Source organism: Mesoplodon mirus, assembly GCF_964341445.2.
Source record: "Mesoplodon mirus genome assembly, chromosome: 4".
NCBI classification, from domain to species: domain Eukaryota; kingdom Metazoa; phylum Chordata; class Mammalia; order Artiodactyla; family Ziphiidae; genus Mesoplodon; species Mesoplodon mirus.
This window is the reverse complement of record NC_138979.1, coordinates 55,874,011-55,891,685: the sequence shown is the minus strand read 5'-3', so window position 1 is coordinate 55,891,685 and position 17,675 is coordinate 55,874,011. Positions and strand designations below refer to the sequence as shown.

Here is a 17,675-nt window from a genome sequence, read left to right as displayed (position 1 = left end):
ACAAGCTGCGTGGTACAGCCAAAAAAAAAAAAAAAAATTAAAGGAGGGAACCCCTCAGCCTAGCTAGGATGAGTTCTTTGGGAGCAAAGTGGATTTCCTGCAGGCTAGTAAGGTCAGGCCCACAGAGGCAGGAAGGGCCCTGGTGGCTGCTTCCTGTCCAGCACCCCTGTCTCCACAGCAGACAGCTGGTTGTCTGGCAGTACAGGTCACTGGAGTAAATATTAACCCTGACAGGAAAGGGACGACTGGTTCCTAAGGAGGCACCAGGTTTGTCCGCTTGGGGTTTCTGTTGGTTGGTTTAATAAAAAACCCTGCCAAGAAGAAAATAGCCTGCAATGCACTTAAGAAAGAGTGGCAGACTTCCTCCTGGAGTTTCACATTCTGAAGTATTCCTGGGGGCTGCATGTGGATATGGGGTTTCCAAAGGAGCCCAGACCAGTCTCATTCCCCACCTTGCATCCCTTTTCACCACTGGTGCCCCACAGGGGCTGTCTTGCCAGTCAGCATCTCATGCAGATGGCCAGTTATTTCTAGCTAAGCCTGTAGTTCTCTCTATAAAGAAGGTCCCATCATCCTTCAAATATAAATAAGGCTTTTCGGCCAGGCTAGAGCCTAAACTTTGGCTTTCTGCAACTATGCATGGTCAAGGAAGGTCAAATATTTATCATTTGGGGCCAGAACAAACAACACCGAGAGCTTTAAAACCAGGTAAAAAAGTTTCAGAGCAAGCTAAGTTAGACTGTGTCGATAACTATGCAAACACTTACCATTTCTGGGCTTCCCTGGTGGCACAGTGGTTAAGAATCTGCCTGCCAATGCAGGAGACACGGGTTCGAGCCCTGGTCTGGGAAGATCCCACGTGCTGCAGAGCAACTAAGCCCGTGCGCCACAACTACTGAGCCTGCGCTCTAGAGCCCATGAGCCACAACTACTGAAGCCCGCGTGCCTAGAGCCCATGCCTAGAGAAGCCACCGCAATGAGAAGCCCACGCACGACAACGAAGAGTAGCTCCCGCTAGCCACAACTAGAGAAAGCCCGCGCACAGCAACGAAGACCCAATGCAGCCCAAAATAAATAAATTAAATAAGTAAATTTAAAATAAATAAATTAATATATCTTAAAAAAAAAAGTTTACCATTTCTTCATTGGGTTCATATAAGGCATCCTCAAACCAATACATGTCAGTTTGACAATGTTGTCTGAAATATTTTTAGCTTTGAATTTTTTTTTCCAGCCAGTGTCAAAAGAAAGAAAGACTCTAAAATAGTTACTATGTGTCTATGTTCAACGATACATTTTTTTTCTGAAAATACTCTTAAGTAAACTCTGATTAGAATCATTCACAAAAAAAACTTTATCCTGGTTCTAGATTACCAGAGCAGAATAAAAAGTAAAGTGAAAGGTCCTCCAGCTGAGAAACTCCACAGATATCAGTTGGGTGAATATCTGATAAGAAAGTGAATGGTTCTCTGCTGAACTTACATCTCCAAATTGTTCAGGTAGGGGAACACCTGCGATTATGTTGCTTAGTAAAACACCACAGGGGTATTCCTATTCGTTTACTTATTGTCTGTGGCTGCTGTCGTGCTAACAACAACAGAGTTGAGTAGTTGGATAGAGACTATATGGCCTACACAGCCTAAAATATTTACTGCCTGGCCCTTTACAGTAAGTCTGCCAACCCCTGCACTAGTCCACCCCATTCGCTTTACAGGTGAGCAGCGTGAGACCTCGAAGAAAAGCACAGTGACTTTGTAGCACTTTGCACAGTGTTCCCTTTATCAGTTACTTTTGTCTATGTCTGTCCCTTCTACTGGAAGGGACATGATCTTTTTACTTCCCACACTGCTTTTCATTTAAGTGCTTAATAATACAGGTGTGTGGAGTTGCACTGACTTGCCCAGGATAACAGGGTTAGCCACGGATACTGGGTTAAAACCCAGATAAATGGATTCATAAACTGGTGATAAGGACCACCAACTAGCTTCGTAACTTTGGCAGAGTTAATTATCCTCTCCGAGCCTCAGAGTCTCCTCATCTGCAAACTGGCAATAACAATTCATTCTTGCAGGTTTTTTTTTTTTTCTTCTTTTTTGGCCACGCCGCAGGGCTTGGGGGAATCTCAGTTCTCCGATGAGGGCTTGAACCTGGGCCGCGGCAGTGAAAGCCCAGAATCCTAACCACTAGGCAACCAGGGAACTCCCCTCCTGCAGGGGTTTTATGAGAAATTGTCAAGATAATGTACGTATGTCATAGACCCTCCACAAGTATGGATTCCCTCCCCTACTCCTTTTTCTCTATAAACTGGGGACCCTGACCTGTTAGAGTTCCCTGAGGAAACCACCAAATACTTGTGGAGCTTCTGCTTTAGGGATGAGATGTTGGGCTCAGCCCTTTGGGAGATATAAAGATTATTTCCCCCATTTAGTGGCAATGATGAGCCTAACACTGTGGCCACACCTCACCCCAGGCTGCCAACAGAGGAAGGGGGAGGCCCAAGTGTCTTTCCTGTTCCTGTTTCCCTCCAAGAAGGAGCTGGCTCCCACTGCCCTCTAATTGTCTTCCCCCTGCTTAAACTTCCTGAGCACTTGTGGCTTTGAATTCTCCCCAACCCTCCTCCTTGACTCCCTACCACTCGGTCTGGCCTTTCCCCACTTCTCTCTTACTTCCTTACCTTTGGGTGTGTGGCTGACTGAATAAGCCCAGTTTCCCTGACCCCCTGCCTTCTCACAGAGAAGCTCAAAGAAGGAAACCATTAGTCAGGGAAGACGTGTGAACTGATAGGTCAGTGTGAGTGAGTGAGTAAGCAAGGCATGTTCATTTTCATAAAGTTTCATAGTTAAAGCAAGATAATTTGCAGAGGTGAGTACACATTCTTGCATAAATCACAAAAATGAATACCAACACAGTTTACTAGGTCAAAGACTGGATTTTCAGAGAACTGCTTCAAGAATTCAAACAGAATGGCTTCCCTCAGTCTGTCAGTGAAGTACAGGATAATTTACCTCCCTCTAACAAGATCACAGGTCTTGGGGCAGCCAAACACAGACAGAATAATATAGCAAAGGCAGTTACCGCTCTCTCTGGCTATAAGAAACCTGGGGTGAAACTCCAAATCCAGATGTTTTTAAAAATCACTTCAAAATAGCTACACTTTTTTAATTATTTGGACTAATTTTTAGAAGGCAGTTATTAGTGCTGCAAAGTCCTAACTATAGGTTTTCAATTTTAAATAAATATAAATTTACTTTCAAGGACAGCCAGTATTTCAACCTGTTTGTTTTCAATAATGCTGTTAATTAAAATTCATACTGGATCTGTTTCAATAAATAGATAAGAACAGTTGTAATCAGCACTGCTCTCACTGGTTGGCAAAAAACTGCTACTAAAGGCCTTGAAGAATGTTTTAAATAAGTTACAAATTCTCTTTTGAAATCATGATTATGCTTTACTTGCTTGGCAAGCTTTGCTTTGATGCTCTGGTTCTGACAAAATTGAAAATTGAGAATTTGCAGAGTTTAAATAAAAACAGAATTACTATGAAGGGCTGGGAGGCAAGTCAAGAGGCATTTTGATGTGGACCATTTTTAAAGTCTTTATTGAATTTGTTACAATATTGCCTCTGTTTTACATTTTGGCCGTTTGGCCATGAGGCATGTGGGATCTTAGCTCCCCGACCAGGAATCAAACCCGCACCCCCTACATTGGAAGGTGAAGTCTTAACCACTGGCCCACCAGGTAAGTCCCAATTTTGAAAACTGCTGGCCTAATGTATACCAAGGCATTAGATACTTTCTCAGAGAATAGTACCAGACTTCATGGCCACCCTCAGCAAAGCCTGCCCTGAGAACTTCATGAGGAGGGAGGACCCTGTTTCCTCATATTAAATGAGGTAATGCTTTGAGCCTCCCTTTCTTTTTTAAGCCTCTGGCTTCTTAAGAGCAGTCATCTGGAGGGAAATAGTACTGAATGGGGAGTTAGGATACTGGGTTCCCATTCCAGTGTGGATACCTTCTGGCCGTCCAACCCTGGGCAGGATATTTCTCCTTTTTGGGCCATCTGCAAAAATGTACTAATTGGAGGTCGGCTGACCAGATCAGAGAAACAACAGCTGTGCTGGGCCTGACAGAATGGAACTCATTTAGACACAAGACATTATCAATGAATGTTACCACTACACAGAACATTTGCATGATTAGTTGGACTCTGTCATTCCCGCCAGAGATGGGAAAGGACCTGTCCAAGGTCACACAGTTAGAGGCAGAACTGGATTAGAACCCAGGTTTTCTGACTCTCAATTCTATGCTCTGAACACCACACATACCTCAGAAGTCCTAAAGGAAGTACATTTCATCTCCTTGTATCACACATCTCTGAGACATGTTGCTGAGTTTGGTCTCCATCCTGCCCACTCATCAAAACTGCACTGGATTAAGCAGCTAAGTCCTTCCACTCTTTGCATGCAAAATTCTGCTCACACTAGTGGCCTGAGATCTGAAACAGGCAGGCTATGAACCAACTTTTGCCCAAACTCACCCTTTAGGAGCATGAGAGGAATGGGGGTCTGTGTTCACTAGGGTACCCTCACTTTGGAGTCTCAAGGAACAAAAAACTTGCGGATGAATTTTTAGAGATCACTTCCCCAATTAAATTTCACTATCCAGATTATTGAATCATGCAATGAATTTAGCAGGAAGGTCCCTCACAGGGGCAGAGAAATTCTTGGAAACTCCAAATTCTTGGAGTCAGAACAATGCCCCAGAGTTGGAGCTCTCAGTCTCCAGTCAGCACAGAGAAAGGGCTCTGCACCCAGGGCTGGCTTGTCAGTGGATGAGTGGAGCTCCCATCTTCAATATTTTAAAAACAAAACAAAACAAAACTCAAAAAGCCTCCTCCTTCTCAGACCCTAACCAAACTACCAGCCCCTCCAGGTCTGGAATGTGAATAAACAGGATTAAATGAAAGTGAGGGTGCTAGATAAACCCTACACACCATGCCCATTTTATCATTTTTCCCTGCCTGATATCTGCTTGGACATTCTCCAAAGCCCAGCTCAAATGTCATTTCTGAAGACCCAATCAGAACAACCCGGGTTCATCCTGGCTCCACCATCTATTTGCTGTGTGACCTTGAACAAATGGTTTAACTTCATTAGGCCTCAGTTTCTTCCCCTGTCAACGGGGGATCCTAATAATAACCATTTTATAGGACGATTAAGGGCTGACCCAAGGTCACTCCTGCAAAAGCCCCAGCATAGTGCCTGGCAGAGAACAGGAATCTATAAATATTGAATGCATTGCAAGGGAACCAGAACACTTACTCAATCTCTTGAGGTCTGACCTAGCACTTGCCATTCTTCAGTCCCTGGCTTTCCCCTACCCTTTTGCCCAAAAGGGGGCAGAGAAGCCTGAGCCAACCTGTTCTTACCTTGCTAAGGTCCCCTAGGGCCATGACCTTGGCCACTGGCCTCTTGCTGAGTTGCTCCTTCACCCAGAACTCAAGCTGTTTGTTCCACTTCATGGTGAACACATAGAGGGCATAGGCCAGCAGAAGCAGCAGGCTCTCCCACCAGACAATGAGGTTATCCAGGAAGAAGAGGATGAGCATCATTAGGTCAAGGATGTAGAAGGTGATGTCACGGAACAAGGGCCACCAGGTGAGCTTGAGGATCTCCCGGGAGAAGAGGGCACAAGTGCCAATGACAAAGAGGATGTTGAATACCGCAGAACCCACTATGGTGCCAATGCCCACATTGCTATGGGAGATGAAGATGCCGATGAGGGAGGTGAAGAGCTCGGGGGCAGAGCCTCCAGCAGCCATGAAGGTAGCACCTGCCACATCCTCAGAGATCTGCAGCTTGTCTGTGATGACACCCAGGGCTGGGACAAAGTACTCATCACAAACGATGGCCAAGGCTACAAACACATACAGCACGCCAAAGATGTGCAGGACCACCCAGCCCTGCCTCCGCTCCTTCACGCTGAACAGGTCTCGGGGGTATTCTGCCTTGGGGTGGAGGTCTGGCTGCCCAGAAGGCAGTACTGAGGGACTGGGAGCCTCTGGCATCCCAGTTGCTGTCAGACTGGGGGAGGGGACAGTGGACGAGACTGGGACTGGCTCCACAACCACACAGTGATGGACCTGAGTGGTCGGACTTGCCCTGACCCTGGGAGTTGCTGGAGTGGTGGGTGCTGGGGAAGGGTTCTTCACCAGCCCCCAGAAGGTGGCTGAGGATATTCCAACGGTCGGTGCACTGGTTCTGGACGAGGGATTCCTAGCCTTCCACGCAGCAGTAGAGGTTTTGGTTTCTGCTCGGCTGCTGCCTGTCGTGATGCTTACTGTCACCTGCCCCTCAGAGGTGGCTGCGGTGTGCTCCAGGACTGTTCCTTGGGGTGTTGTCAGGTTGTTTTTTCCCACTAACCCCCGGTGGTTGGTTGAGCTATTATTGTCCACTCTTCTGGTGGTAGTTAGGGTCTTCTCTTCTGCCACATTCCTCGGAGAAGTGAAGATGTCTGTTTCTAAGTCATTTATCAGGAAGGGTGGGGCATTATCAGTTACTCCCTTGAGAGGAGTTGGGGTGGTTTCCTCCAATACTCTCTCGGAAGGGTTGGTCTCCAGTATTTTGTTGGTTGTCATAATCTCACTGTCTTTCACTGTTGCTCTGGGGGTGACCCCATGACTCCTGGTCATTGTCATGAATGTGGATGGGGCATAACTGTTCACCATCCTACCAAGTGGGGATGGGGTGTATTTCCTCACCTTTCCCCTGGCTTGAGTTGGGCGGTAGCTCTTCACTTCTCCCCTGGGTGTTGCTGGGGTATAATTATTTACCACTGGTCTGCCTGAAGTTGGAGGGTAGTGATTCAGTGCTCCACTGGGTGTGGCTGGGGTGTCTTCCTTCACTTTTTCTGTGCGGGCTGCTGCTGGGCTGTCGCTGCTCTTGGGTGTTGCTGGAATGACGTTGGCTATTCTTCTAGGTATACTGGGAGTGTTCTCCATTGTTACACCAGGTGTTGTTCCATCTCTGCCTACTGTGGCTTGGGGTGCCCATGTCTCAACCTCCATTTCAGAGCTAGATTTTGGAGGGTCACTGCTCACCATCATCATCTCATTGTTGGAAAGGTCCCGGCTGGCTAGTTTTACAGGGTGTTGGGAAGAGACTGCTGCCCACAGCGAGGGGAGCCCCTGGGGGCTCCTCAGGTACTGGTAGGTGGAACCCATGATCAGCATTCCCAATAGGAAGAGGAGGCGCCTCCAATGAAGCCGCTTTGGCCAGAGTAACCGCCTCTCCTGCGCCCCCATCCTGATCAATTTCCCCATGATGGCCAGTTATGCCTGGTCACAGAAGGCCTCTCATTCTGTCCACTGAAAGATGGGGGCTGCTCTGGGATTCAGATTAGAAATCAGAGAAGATTCCTCCATGAAGCCCAGCCAGGGGGTAACCACAAACCTAGAAAGAAAAAAAAGGAAGAGGTTATTTGCTCCTAAAAGGAGAGCTGGGAGCCACCAAACCCTCATCTGGAAAAGTGACCACTCACACAGGGGCCTTTGTAGTGAAAGGCAGTTGTTTCTGCTGGAACAAAACAACCCCTGCCCCCTGCTCCAGCGGGCAATGTCTGCTCATGGGAAAAAGAGCATCTTGGGGTCCTCTTTGCTGTGTAGGCATGCCAGCAGCCCAGGTTCCTGAGCTGGGTCTACCCAGCCCTCCTAGGGATCCTTGCAAGAGGTCTGCCCACACTCCGCAGGTCCAGCCAGAGTTGCTGGGAGCTCAGTCATCTGTAGCTGGTGCCCCAGGCCACAAATCTCACCTTATCCAAGGCAAAAGGGAAGTAAGGAGATATGATTTTAAGCTTTAGACAGAAAGGGGCAGTAGTGGAAAGCAGTGCAAAGCTCTATGTGTTTTTACTGGACTGATTTTAAAATGATTCCACCATCATTCAGAGAGGACAAAGCTTAAAATTTAACGTCATGAAGCTTCCCAGACAGTGTGTGGTGTCATGGGAGGAACATGGGGAATAGGGTCAAAGGCTAGGTTCCCAGATCTGCTGCTTACTAGCTGTGTCACCCCGGACAGGCTGAACCTCAGTGCTTCGTTTGTAAAATGGGCATGATAACATATGCAGTGATTATGCAAAGATTATCTCTGAAAGGACATCTGGAAAAGGGAAACTAATGGTCAGGGATCAGAAGCAGACTTACTTTTCAGTATATCCTATTGTTCAGTCTAACTGTTTAACCTTTTTATCATGTGCATGTTATAATATTTTAAATTTAATTTCATAGAAATAATAATAGTAATAACAATACCTATCTATGTAAATAGTAATAACAATAGCTATGTCACAGGAATGTTGGGAGAGTAAAAACACATCCGGTCTGGGAAAAGCATTGTACAGAATCAATGCCCCATAGGGGTTAATTTTACATAAGGCCTCAGGAGGGAAAAACATTTAAGGCCCTCAAAGAATTTCAATTTATAAAGAAGGGCAGAGAAGCCCAGCCCAACTAAATATGAAATCTCTAATCAATGTCCACAGGTTATTACAAAACAATAACTAGAAGTGATCAGTTTTGCATATGAAGTAATATATTACAAGTTAGATGAATAACCCATAGAATCTTAGGTCATTAAAGGCGGAAAGAATTACTGACACTGTTTAATGCAACTCCCCATTTGAGACATGAAGAAACTGAGGTCCAGAGAGATGTGACTTGCTCAACATCACACAGCTAGTGAGCAGCAGTGCAGATGAGCTTTCTAATGTCCCAGTCTTTCCAGCATACCACACTAATTAGCAATGCAAATACAATTGTCTTAAAAAGCAAAATAAGCATGGAATAAGTGAATTTCCTTCTTTGTCCTTGATTCCTATCATCGTCTTTCCACCATCTCCCTGTCTACCCTAACCCTCGCCATATACTCAACACTCTGAATCTCCAAAAGAAACTTTGGAGAGTATCTCTTTCCGGTGTGCCAGTGTTACGTAACAGAGCTGAGCTGGCACCCCAGCTGATCCCTCCTACCTAATCACATCATTTACCTTCAAACCTGGACATCTGAGTATCTTCTCAGTTCTGGAAACTTGTCAGAATCCAGGGTCTCAAAGAGTGAGTCTGAAGCTGTACAGCAGGGAACACCCCATCTCCTGCTCCCAGCTCCCCTATGGAATCCTAATTCAAGGCAGGGTCAGGTATGAAGGGCATCTCAGGGGAAGGATATCCAATCCCTGCTAATCCCCGCCTCTAAGAAGCTTATCAGGGCATTGTACAAGTTCTGGGTCCCACTGTCTCTGCCAGAGCCTGAGAGAGTAGACCTTCCCCCAAAGACATAGATGGATTCTCTGTGCGCCCCTGCATTCAAGGGGGAAACTGGGGGAACTTCTCAAACTAATTTCTAAGCTCTGAGAATAAGAGATGATCCACAGTTTCTGGAAAGATTTGGAAAGATTCTGAAGGCACTCTGTGGGAACGAAGAGAAAGTGCCTGAGGCTTAAAAGATCAGAAGACCTCAGTTAGCACCAGGCTCTGTTTGCTACTGTGTGATTCTAAATGTAATTTAAATGTAAATGGAGAGATAATAACACCTGTCCTACCTATCTGAAGGGTGGATGTGACAATCAAAGTTAAAAATAAGGGAATATCGGGCCTCCCTGGTGGCGCAGTGGTTGAGAGTCCGCCTGCCGATGCAGGGGATACGGGTTCGTGCCCCGGTCTGGGAGGATCCCATATGCCGCTGAGCGGCTGGGCCCGTGAGCCATGGCCGCTGAGCCTGCGCATCCGGAGCCTGTGCTCCACAACGGGAGAGGCCACAACAGTGAGAGGCCCGCATACCGGAAAAAAAAAAAAAAAATAAGGGAATATCTACTCAATTTTGCTGTAGAACCTAAAACTGCTCTAAGAAATAAAATCTATTTTTAAAAATGAGGGAATGTGGGAGAAATACTTTACAAACTTTAAAGCATTTCACCCATGAAAAATATTTTATTAGGCCTAAGGGAAATTCTTGAGGGAGAGGGCACTGACAGATCTCCCCAGTGCAGGTGGGGACATACTGTCAACTGAAACAAAATGCACAACCTAAAAGTAAATAAAACCAAATGTTTTATTTGGGGCATTACTGAGGACTTAGGCCTGGAATACTACCTCTCAGATAGCTCTGAAGGACTGTTCCAAAGAGGTAAGGGAGGAGCCAGGATATATAGGAGCTTTTGCCAAAAAACCCCAAGTAGTCAAACATCAAAATATTACTGCTAGTTAGAGAAAAACCAGACATCTCAAGTTGAGTCAACTGATTTTCTATATATGGGACGATGCAAGAGTCTGGGCTTAATGAAATTATTCCTTTGATATGCACCTTACCTATGGGGGTGGGGGCAGCTGCAGTGCCTGATGGCTTGATGGCCACAACATCCTTTGCTTACTGATATGGCAGGTGACATTATTTGTCCACAGCACCTCCTCTTGGTCATAAATTCGACCAACATTTGGGAGGCATTTTATGACCAATTTTGTCCCATGGCTCTAGGAAGTGGTTCCTGGATCAGGCAAAGATTCTGTTGATAGGCCACTCAATGTGCTACTTTTTGGATCAGGCCCTATTGATAATCTAAAATTCTCTGGAATATGCTGGTGGTCCAGTGGTTAGGATTCGGCGCTCTCACTGCCGGGGCCCGGGTTCAAACCCTGGTCGGGGAACTATGATCCCACAAGCCACATGGCACAGCCTAAAAAAAAAAAAATTTCTCTGGATCTCCTGTCTTACTAGTCTATTATGATCCAGGAAATATTTTCCCTTGCTGCTTCTTCCCATACCTAGAGTTGCACTATTATGATTATTCTACATAAAGTTTTACAATTTAAAAGATCCATTGTCTGGCCACTGACGAGTAGTATTTTAATAGCGACTCAAACCAGTAAGACGCAAGGGGCATCCCCATAAGAGAGTGCAAAAGATGTAGCCTCCACAAAATCTAGAAAGTTTACTCCCAAAAACAGTCTAAGAAAGTAAAGGGCCTTCATTGTACAGGTGGATGCAATGAAGGTTAAGATGATAAAGGCCCCTTCTTGGCTGGGACCCCTTATGATAAATTTCCCTGAGAGTTGGCACAGCCAGACCAAAAACAACAATAAAAAACTGCTCAGAATCCCAGTCTATCCGACTGGCTGTCAAATGTACACCACATGTGTACCGCCCAGATGGCAGAGACCAAGCTCTCAAAACACACACACACACACACACACACACACACACACACACACACACCTCTAAGAATATCAGGTAGAACCTTCACATTTCAAAGACACAAGGAGAGAACTGCAAGTTCTCCCTAGAAGGGCTTTTGTTTCTTTAAGGTCAGAATTCTGAAAAAACGTTTTATCAAGCTGGCTTTCTCTAACTTAACTGCTTACACAATAAAAAGCCCCATATTGGCCATTTTCAGGGAGAGATTTCCTTTAATTCCCAATTAAGTAAGTACTTGTAGCTAAGTTTGAATAAACATAAACCTGGCTGGGGTATTAGTTGGAGGCTGGCTTTCTGATGTCCCTCCTTTAGGAAAGATGTTAGGCCAGTCTCTTACCTAATCACCCAGTTTAGACAGCTCAGTGTCTCTCAACTGAGCAACCTAGGGTCTTTCAACCAGGCTCCCCTAGTATCTTTCAGCTGGGAGGTACTTTTTCCCAATGTCTTTCAACCAGGTCCCCCCCTTCCACCGTATCTTTCAACTGGGTAGCCAGGTACCTATTTTACACTGCCAATTAAAATTCAGGAACATCAACCAATAATCGGGAGATCTGAGAACCAGACTCACCCAAATTCCTCTGGACTCTCCAAGGAGGCGAATGGGCACAAGAGGCCTCTGCTGGTACCAAGGCTCTGGTTCCTCCTAGAGTTCAGGCGAAGGAGGGAAGTCTGCTCTGGGTCCCTTTATGGTCACCCAAACTGTCAACTGAAAAAAAAAAAAAAAAAGCACAACCTAAAACTTGAGAATTATGTTTTATTTGGGGAATTACTAAGGACTTAAGCCCAGCATACAGCCTCTCAGAGAGTTCTGAGGGACTACTCTGAAGAGGTAAGGGAGGAGCCAGGATACACAGGAGTTTTTGCAGAAAACCCAGGTAGTTGAACATCAAAAGATTACTGCTAGTTAAAGGAAAACTAGACATCTCAAGTTAATGAGCTTAGTGTTTTTCTATGTATGGGAAGATGCAAGCATCTGGACTTAATGAAATTATTCCTTTGATATGCACCTTAAGTATCTAGGGCCAGTTACCTGTTTATCTCCATCCTGAGTTCCCCTCCGGCTGCACCACTGGGAGGGAGTGGGGGGCAGCTGTAGTGGCTGATGGCTTGATGGTCACGTCATCCTTTGTTTACTGATATGGCAGGCAACATCCTTTGTCCACAATCCCAAGATACCTGAGGAATTGTGCATCTAGCTCACGGCCAGAGCTGACTGAAGTGGGAGTGGAGCAAGGCAATGGGGGCGGGGGTGTCTCAGGATCCTGCCCACTCACCTGGAAACCATTTCAATCATTCAGCTAACTCTGCCTGATACTTACTGATTGCTCCTCTTTCCCTTCTCTGTTTCCCCCAAGGTACAGGGATAGCACGGTGCTTTGATTACTTCCATCTGAAACGGCAGGTAATCCCTCACAGCTTCATCCCTGCCCTATTTCACCCTGAGTGAAGGTAGCCAGATCCCTCTGCTGAAGCACACAGCGGTGCTCACTCTCTGTGGAAGAGCTGTCTTCATCTCTGGGTGTCCAGGGGTCACTCTGGGTGTTGGAAGCCTGGGTAGAGGGGCTGACCTCCGCTAGTTACCACATCGCTGCCTCTTAAGAGTGCTGCAGGCAAAACCAGATCTAGTTACACCAAGTGCCTAATACAGTCACAGTTTGGTTCAGAAAGATGGAAAAAGGAACCCAATTCATGAGGTGAAATTATGAGTGATCTTTTTTTTCTAGAATAATTCCTCTATTTTTACAACATTATTTGTGCAATATAGAAAATCCAGGAGAGGACTTCCCTGGCAGTCTAGTGGTTAAGGCTCCGCACTTCCAGTGCAAGGGGTGTGGGTTTGATCCCTGGTCGGGGAACTAAGATTCTGCAGGCCGCCAGGCGGCACGGCCAAAAAAAAAGAAAATTCAGGAGAGGAAACAAATACTCAGAAAAGGATTCCTTTCTCTCATACACTCATAACTGTGGCCAAGGAGTTCTTTCTAGCGTCTAGCCTAACTCCCAACTGTTGGGGGCAAACCTGGTTCCTGCTGTCTTGTTCTCATGGGGTCATGGCACACTTTGCATTTCAACAGGCTATAGCAAAGTTTGCTGCTCAACCAAGAGTGGAAGCATCGTCTGTACCAGTGGTGTGAGTTTAGGCAGGAATTTCACTTCTCAAGGACTGTACAATGAGAGTGATAATGACGCTGCTTGCTTGATAGGCTTAGTGCACGAATTAAGTTATATGTTTATGTGTAAAGCACATTAACAGTGGTGGTACTGTTGTTGTTATTCTGCTTTCGGAGATCACAGTCGGACTGTGTTGGTGGGAAGCGGATCTCCATGCATTCCATTGTGACAACGCTGCACTGTGTACTAACCTGATTAACGTTCGCATTAATCTCTTACTAGCAGGTGAGCTCCTGTCTTAATCACGGCTGAAACCCCAGAGTCCAGAACAGTGTCTGGCACTCAATAAATTTAATTGCTGGGGCTTCCCTGGTGGCGCAGTGGTTAAGAATCCGCCTGCCAATGCAGGGGACACAGGTTCGAGCCCTGGTCCGGGAAGATCCCACATGCTGCGGAGCAACCGAACCCATACACCACAACTACTGAGCCCGTGTGCTGCAACTACTGAGGCCCATGTGCCTAGAGCCCGTGCTCTGCAATGAGAAGCCACCTCGATGAGAAACCCGTGCACTGCCACGAAGAGTAGCCCCCTCTCGCCACAACTAGAGAAAGGCCCGTGTGCAGCAACGAAGACCCAATGCAGCCATAAATAAATAAATAACTCTGTGCCTCTGTTTAAAAATAAATTAATTAATATATTTGTTGATGGACTGAAGATGTACATCCCAGTGAGGAGATGCTCAGAGATGGAGCACCTGAGCTACACATGTGTGGGGTGGGGAGATGCCCACTCATAAAGTCTCACGGCCTTTCAGAGATCAAACTGCTGGAGAAAGACCAGCACCACCAAGGAGGGGAAGCTGATCTGCTTTTTCTACATAGTTGTCTTATTTTATCCTCTCCCTGGAACAGGGTGGCAGGACAGGTGAGGTAAATCTAGCTGTGACCCTCACAATAATATCGGGGGCTGAGGAAGGCAGGGCTTTGGGGCTGGGCAGGATGGCAGGTAGGCCTTTCCTCTCCTACCCTCTGCAGCTCAAGGCCTTTCCCATGGTTCTATTAGAACAGGAGGGAGAAGGAATTAGGCTTTGCACCTGACACTGAGGGTTTGTGGCTGAGGCTGGTTTATTTCTGGGCCTACCTCAGGAGTTGCTATCGACCCTACAGTTGCATGGTGGAATTAGACAAGATTTGGCAGGGGGTGCAAAATCCAATGCCTTCAGGGCCTGGGTGGATAAAATTAAGCTAAATCAGCTCTATTCCAAGTCAGCTGAGAGTAATGAGGGCTGTGTCTGGACAGAGAATGAACGACCCATCAATAAGCATTCCAATGTAAAACAGTTTAAAACTATTAACAGCAAACAACATGGGGCTGGGGCTGACTTTGACCTACTAGTACTTTGCAACCTCTAATACGTAACAAGTCTGACCGGGAGCAAGTCTCCAAAGGTCTCTCATTCTCAGGTTCCTCATTTATAAAACCAAGAAAGACGAACTTCCTCATGGGGTTGCTCTAAGAGGTATAGTGAGAACTTGTGCGGAAGCACTTGGATCTGTCAGATGCTGAACTGTGTCACAGTTCAAGAGCTTTTGTTTATATTGTTTTAATTGCTTATATTATATCATTTATAGGATTTCTTTTAAATGACTGTGCAGTTGTCACTGTTGGAAATGAGCAAAATAAGCCCCCAAACATCCCATGACATTTCATCTCTCCAAGCCAGTGGCTGGAGCCATACCTGAAGCAGGGAGTTGCAGGGGGTGACACTTCAGGTTGGTAAGCAGTTCAGAGATAGGGTTTTGGCTTCACAGTCAGGTACCCATCCCGAAGGGCCTGGGGTCTAGAGGAGAGATCAGACAGGCTCTATAAGAGGGCTTCAGTGTGGCCATGCAGGAATCCACCCAGTACCCCCAGTACCGGTACAATTAACAACTCCTCTCTAAGTGAGTGTGAAACAGCCCACTGAGTAAAACTCACCCTGCCAAATCTGATTTTACAAAGGAATGTCATCTGAAGCAATAGTGAGGGGGGTTTTTTTGGCTTATCAATTGAAAAGGACTAAAACATTGAACATCCAGTGCTGGTGAAGACACTGCGGATAGAGGGTAAATCTGATACAGAAGCACAAGTGATGCTGTTAAACTGTAAGTGAGATCATGGTCTCCATACTCCAAACTTTCCAGTGGCTTCCCACCTCAGAGGAAAAGCTTCAACGATGGTCTGCCAGCATTGCTTGTAGGGCAAAAACTGAAATCTATCTAAACATTGATGGAAAACTGGTTACATAAATGATATCACATCTTTCCAATAGTCAATTACTTAGCAATTAAAAGGAATGAATATACACACTCACACACACACACACACACAGGAAGAAACAACTTTGCAAAGACTATGTAAGAATAGCTGTACTTTTGTCACCAGTAGATATAGAATGAATAAAACCAACTAAACAAAAAAGACCGGTACTTCATCTCTCAAACCCAGCGGCTGGAACCATACTTGAGGCAAGGAGATATATATGGTTACTTCTAGGAAAAAACCACTAATTTATCACTTCATGTACTTTGAAACTTTGAATTTTTCCCATATAAATGAATTACTTTTATAACTTTTTTAAAAAGTTGCTTTATCTGCTTTTTCATTGAAATATACTACCAAAGTTTTAAGAGGGTGAGGAGTGAGCCTGGCAAGACAGATGCAGGCCCAGATCATGAGAGACCTTTAAGAATTTAGAGTTTATAACACTTTTCAAAGGAGAGGGAGTCCTAAATAAAAAAGTTCAGTTCTACTTTCTTAGACAAATGTAGTACCCACCAAATTTTCTCTGTTTTCTCCCTTTGACCTTTCTTCTAATAACCTCTCTTCCTTCCCTCCTATCTTCTTTCCCCAAATGCATATTGAGTGTCACGTGCCAGACCCTGAGGATCCAGTGGTGGATAAGATTCACCCCTATTTACAGAGCAGAGATGAAGTTCATTGAAACTGGAATTGTACAAAATTGCTTCTTTGTTCAATGAGTCTTTCCATTATTTTAGACTGGGGAAGCTCTGTGGTTTTCTCAAATGCTGTGGAAAAGACTGAAGGAGGGTTGAGAGGGAGGTCAGAGTTTCCTCATCAAATATGTTGCAAATGAAGAAAGACATAGAGGAATAAACCTATAGGTTAAGAGACTTCAGAGATATATCAAGAGATTGCAATGATATTTATGAGACAACTGGATATTTGAAAGCTGACTGTGTACTTGATGATATTAGGGATTTATTGTTAATTATTTTAAATGTGACAATGGTAGTGTAATTGTTGTGGGTTTAAGTCTCTGTCAAGAGAATGAGAAGACAAGTCGGACTGGGAGAAAATATTTGCAAAATACATGTCTGATAAGGGACTGTTAACCAAAATATACAAACAACACTTAAAACTCAACAAGGGGGACTTCCCTGGTGGTCCAGTGGTTAAGAATCCACCTTCCACTGCAGGCGGCATGGGTTCTATCCCTGGTCAGGGAACTAAGATCCCACATGCAGCCAAAAAATCAATCAATCAATTAATCAATCAGTAAAAGATGTTTAAAAAAACTCAACAAGAAGAAAACAAAAAACCTGATTTAAAAATGGGCAAAAGACCTGAACAGACACTTTACCAAAGAAGATATACAGATGGCACGTAAGCATATGAAAAGATGTTCAACATCATGTATCACTAGGGAACTGCAAATTAAAACAACAATGAGATACCACTATACGGCTATTACAATAGTGAAAATCCAGAACACCGACAACATCAAATGCTGGTGAGAATGTAGAGCATCAGGAACTCTCATTCACTGCTGCTGGGAATATATAATGGTACAACCACTTTGAAAGACAGTTTGGCAGTTTCCTACAAAACTAAACATATGCTTAGCATACAAGCCAGCAATCTCTCTCCATGGTATTTATTCAATTGAGTTGAAAAACCTATGCCCATACAAAGCCATGCACAAGGATGTTTATAGCAGCCTTAGTGATAAATGCCAAAACTTGGAAGCAACCAAGATATTCTTCAGTAAACTGTGGTACTTCCAAACAGTGGAATATTATATAGCACTAAAAAGAAATGAGCTATCAAGACATGAACAGACATAAAGGAAACTTAAATGCATATTACTAAGCAAAAGAAGTCAATCTGAAAAGACTGCTTACTGTATGATTCTAACTATATGACATTCTGGGAAGGGCAAACCATGAAGACAGTAAAAGATCAGTGGTTCCTGGGAGTCATGGGAGAGGGAGGGATAAAAAGAGCACAAAGGATTTTTAGAGCAGTGAAACTACTTTGTAT

The 17,675-nt window shown here is 45.0% G+C and overlaps 1 protein-coding gene across 2 annotated transcripts in view; it reads right to left on the bottom strand.

Moving 5' to 3' along the window:
- SLC24A1 (solute carrier family 24 member 1) overlaps nucleotides 1–17,675 on the bottom strand; it is a 41,146-nt gene that overhangs the window by 21,606 nt on the left and 1,865 nt on the right. Inside the window, exons 2-4 of one of the 2 annotated variants that reach the window (XM_082617497.1) lie at nucleotides 15,091–15,192; nucleotides 11,811–11,948; nucleotides 5,428–7,450 (exon numbers count right to left, since the gene is read on the bottom strand). In XM_082617497.1, the coding sequence (XP_082473623.1) occupies nucleotides 5,428–7,320 (1,893 nt within the window). In that variant the 5' untranslated portion in view covers nucleotides 7,321–7,450; nucleotides 11,811–11,948; nucleotides 15,091–15,192. The remainder of the gene's footprint in view (nucleotides 1–5,427; nucleotides 7,451–11,810; nucleotides 11,949–15,090; nucleotides 15,193–17,675) is intronic. The other variant, XM_082617498.1, reaches the window with a different exon arrangement.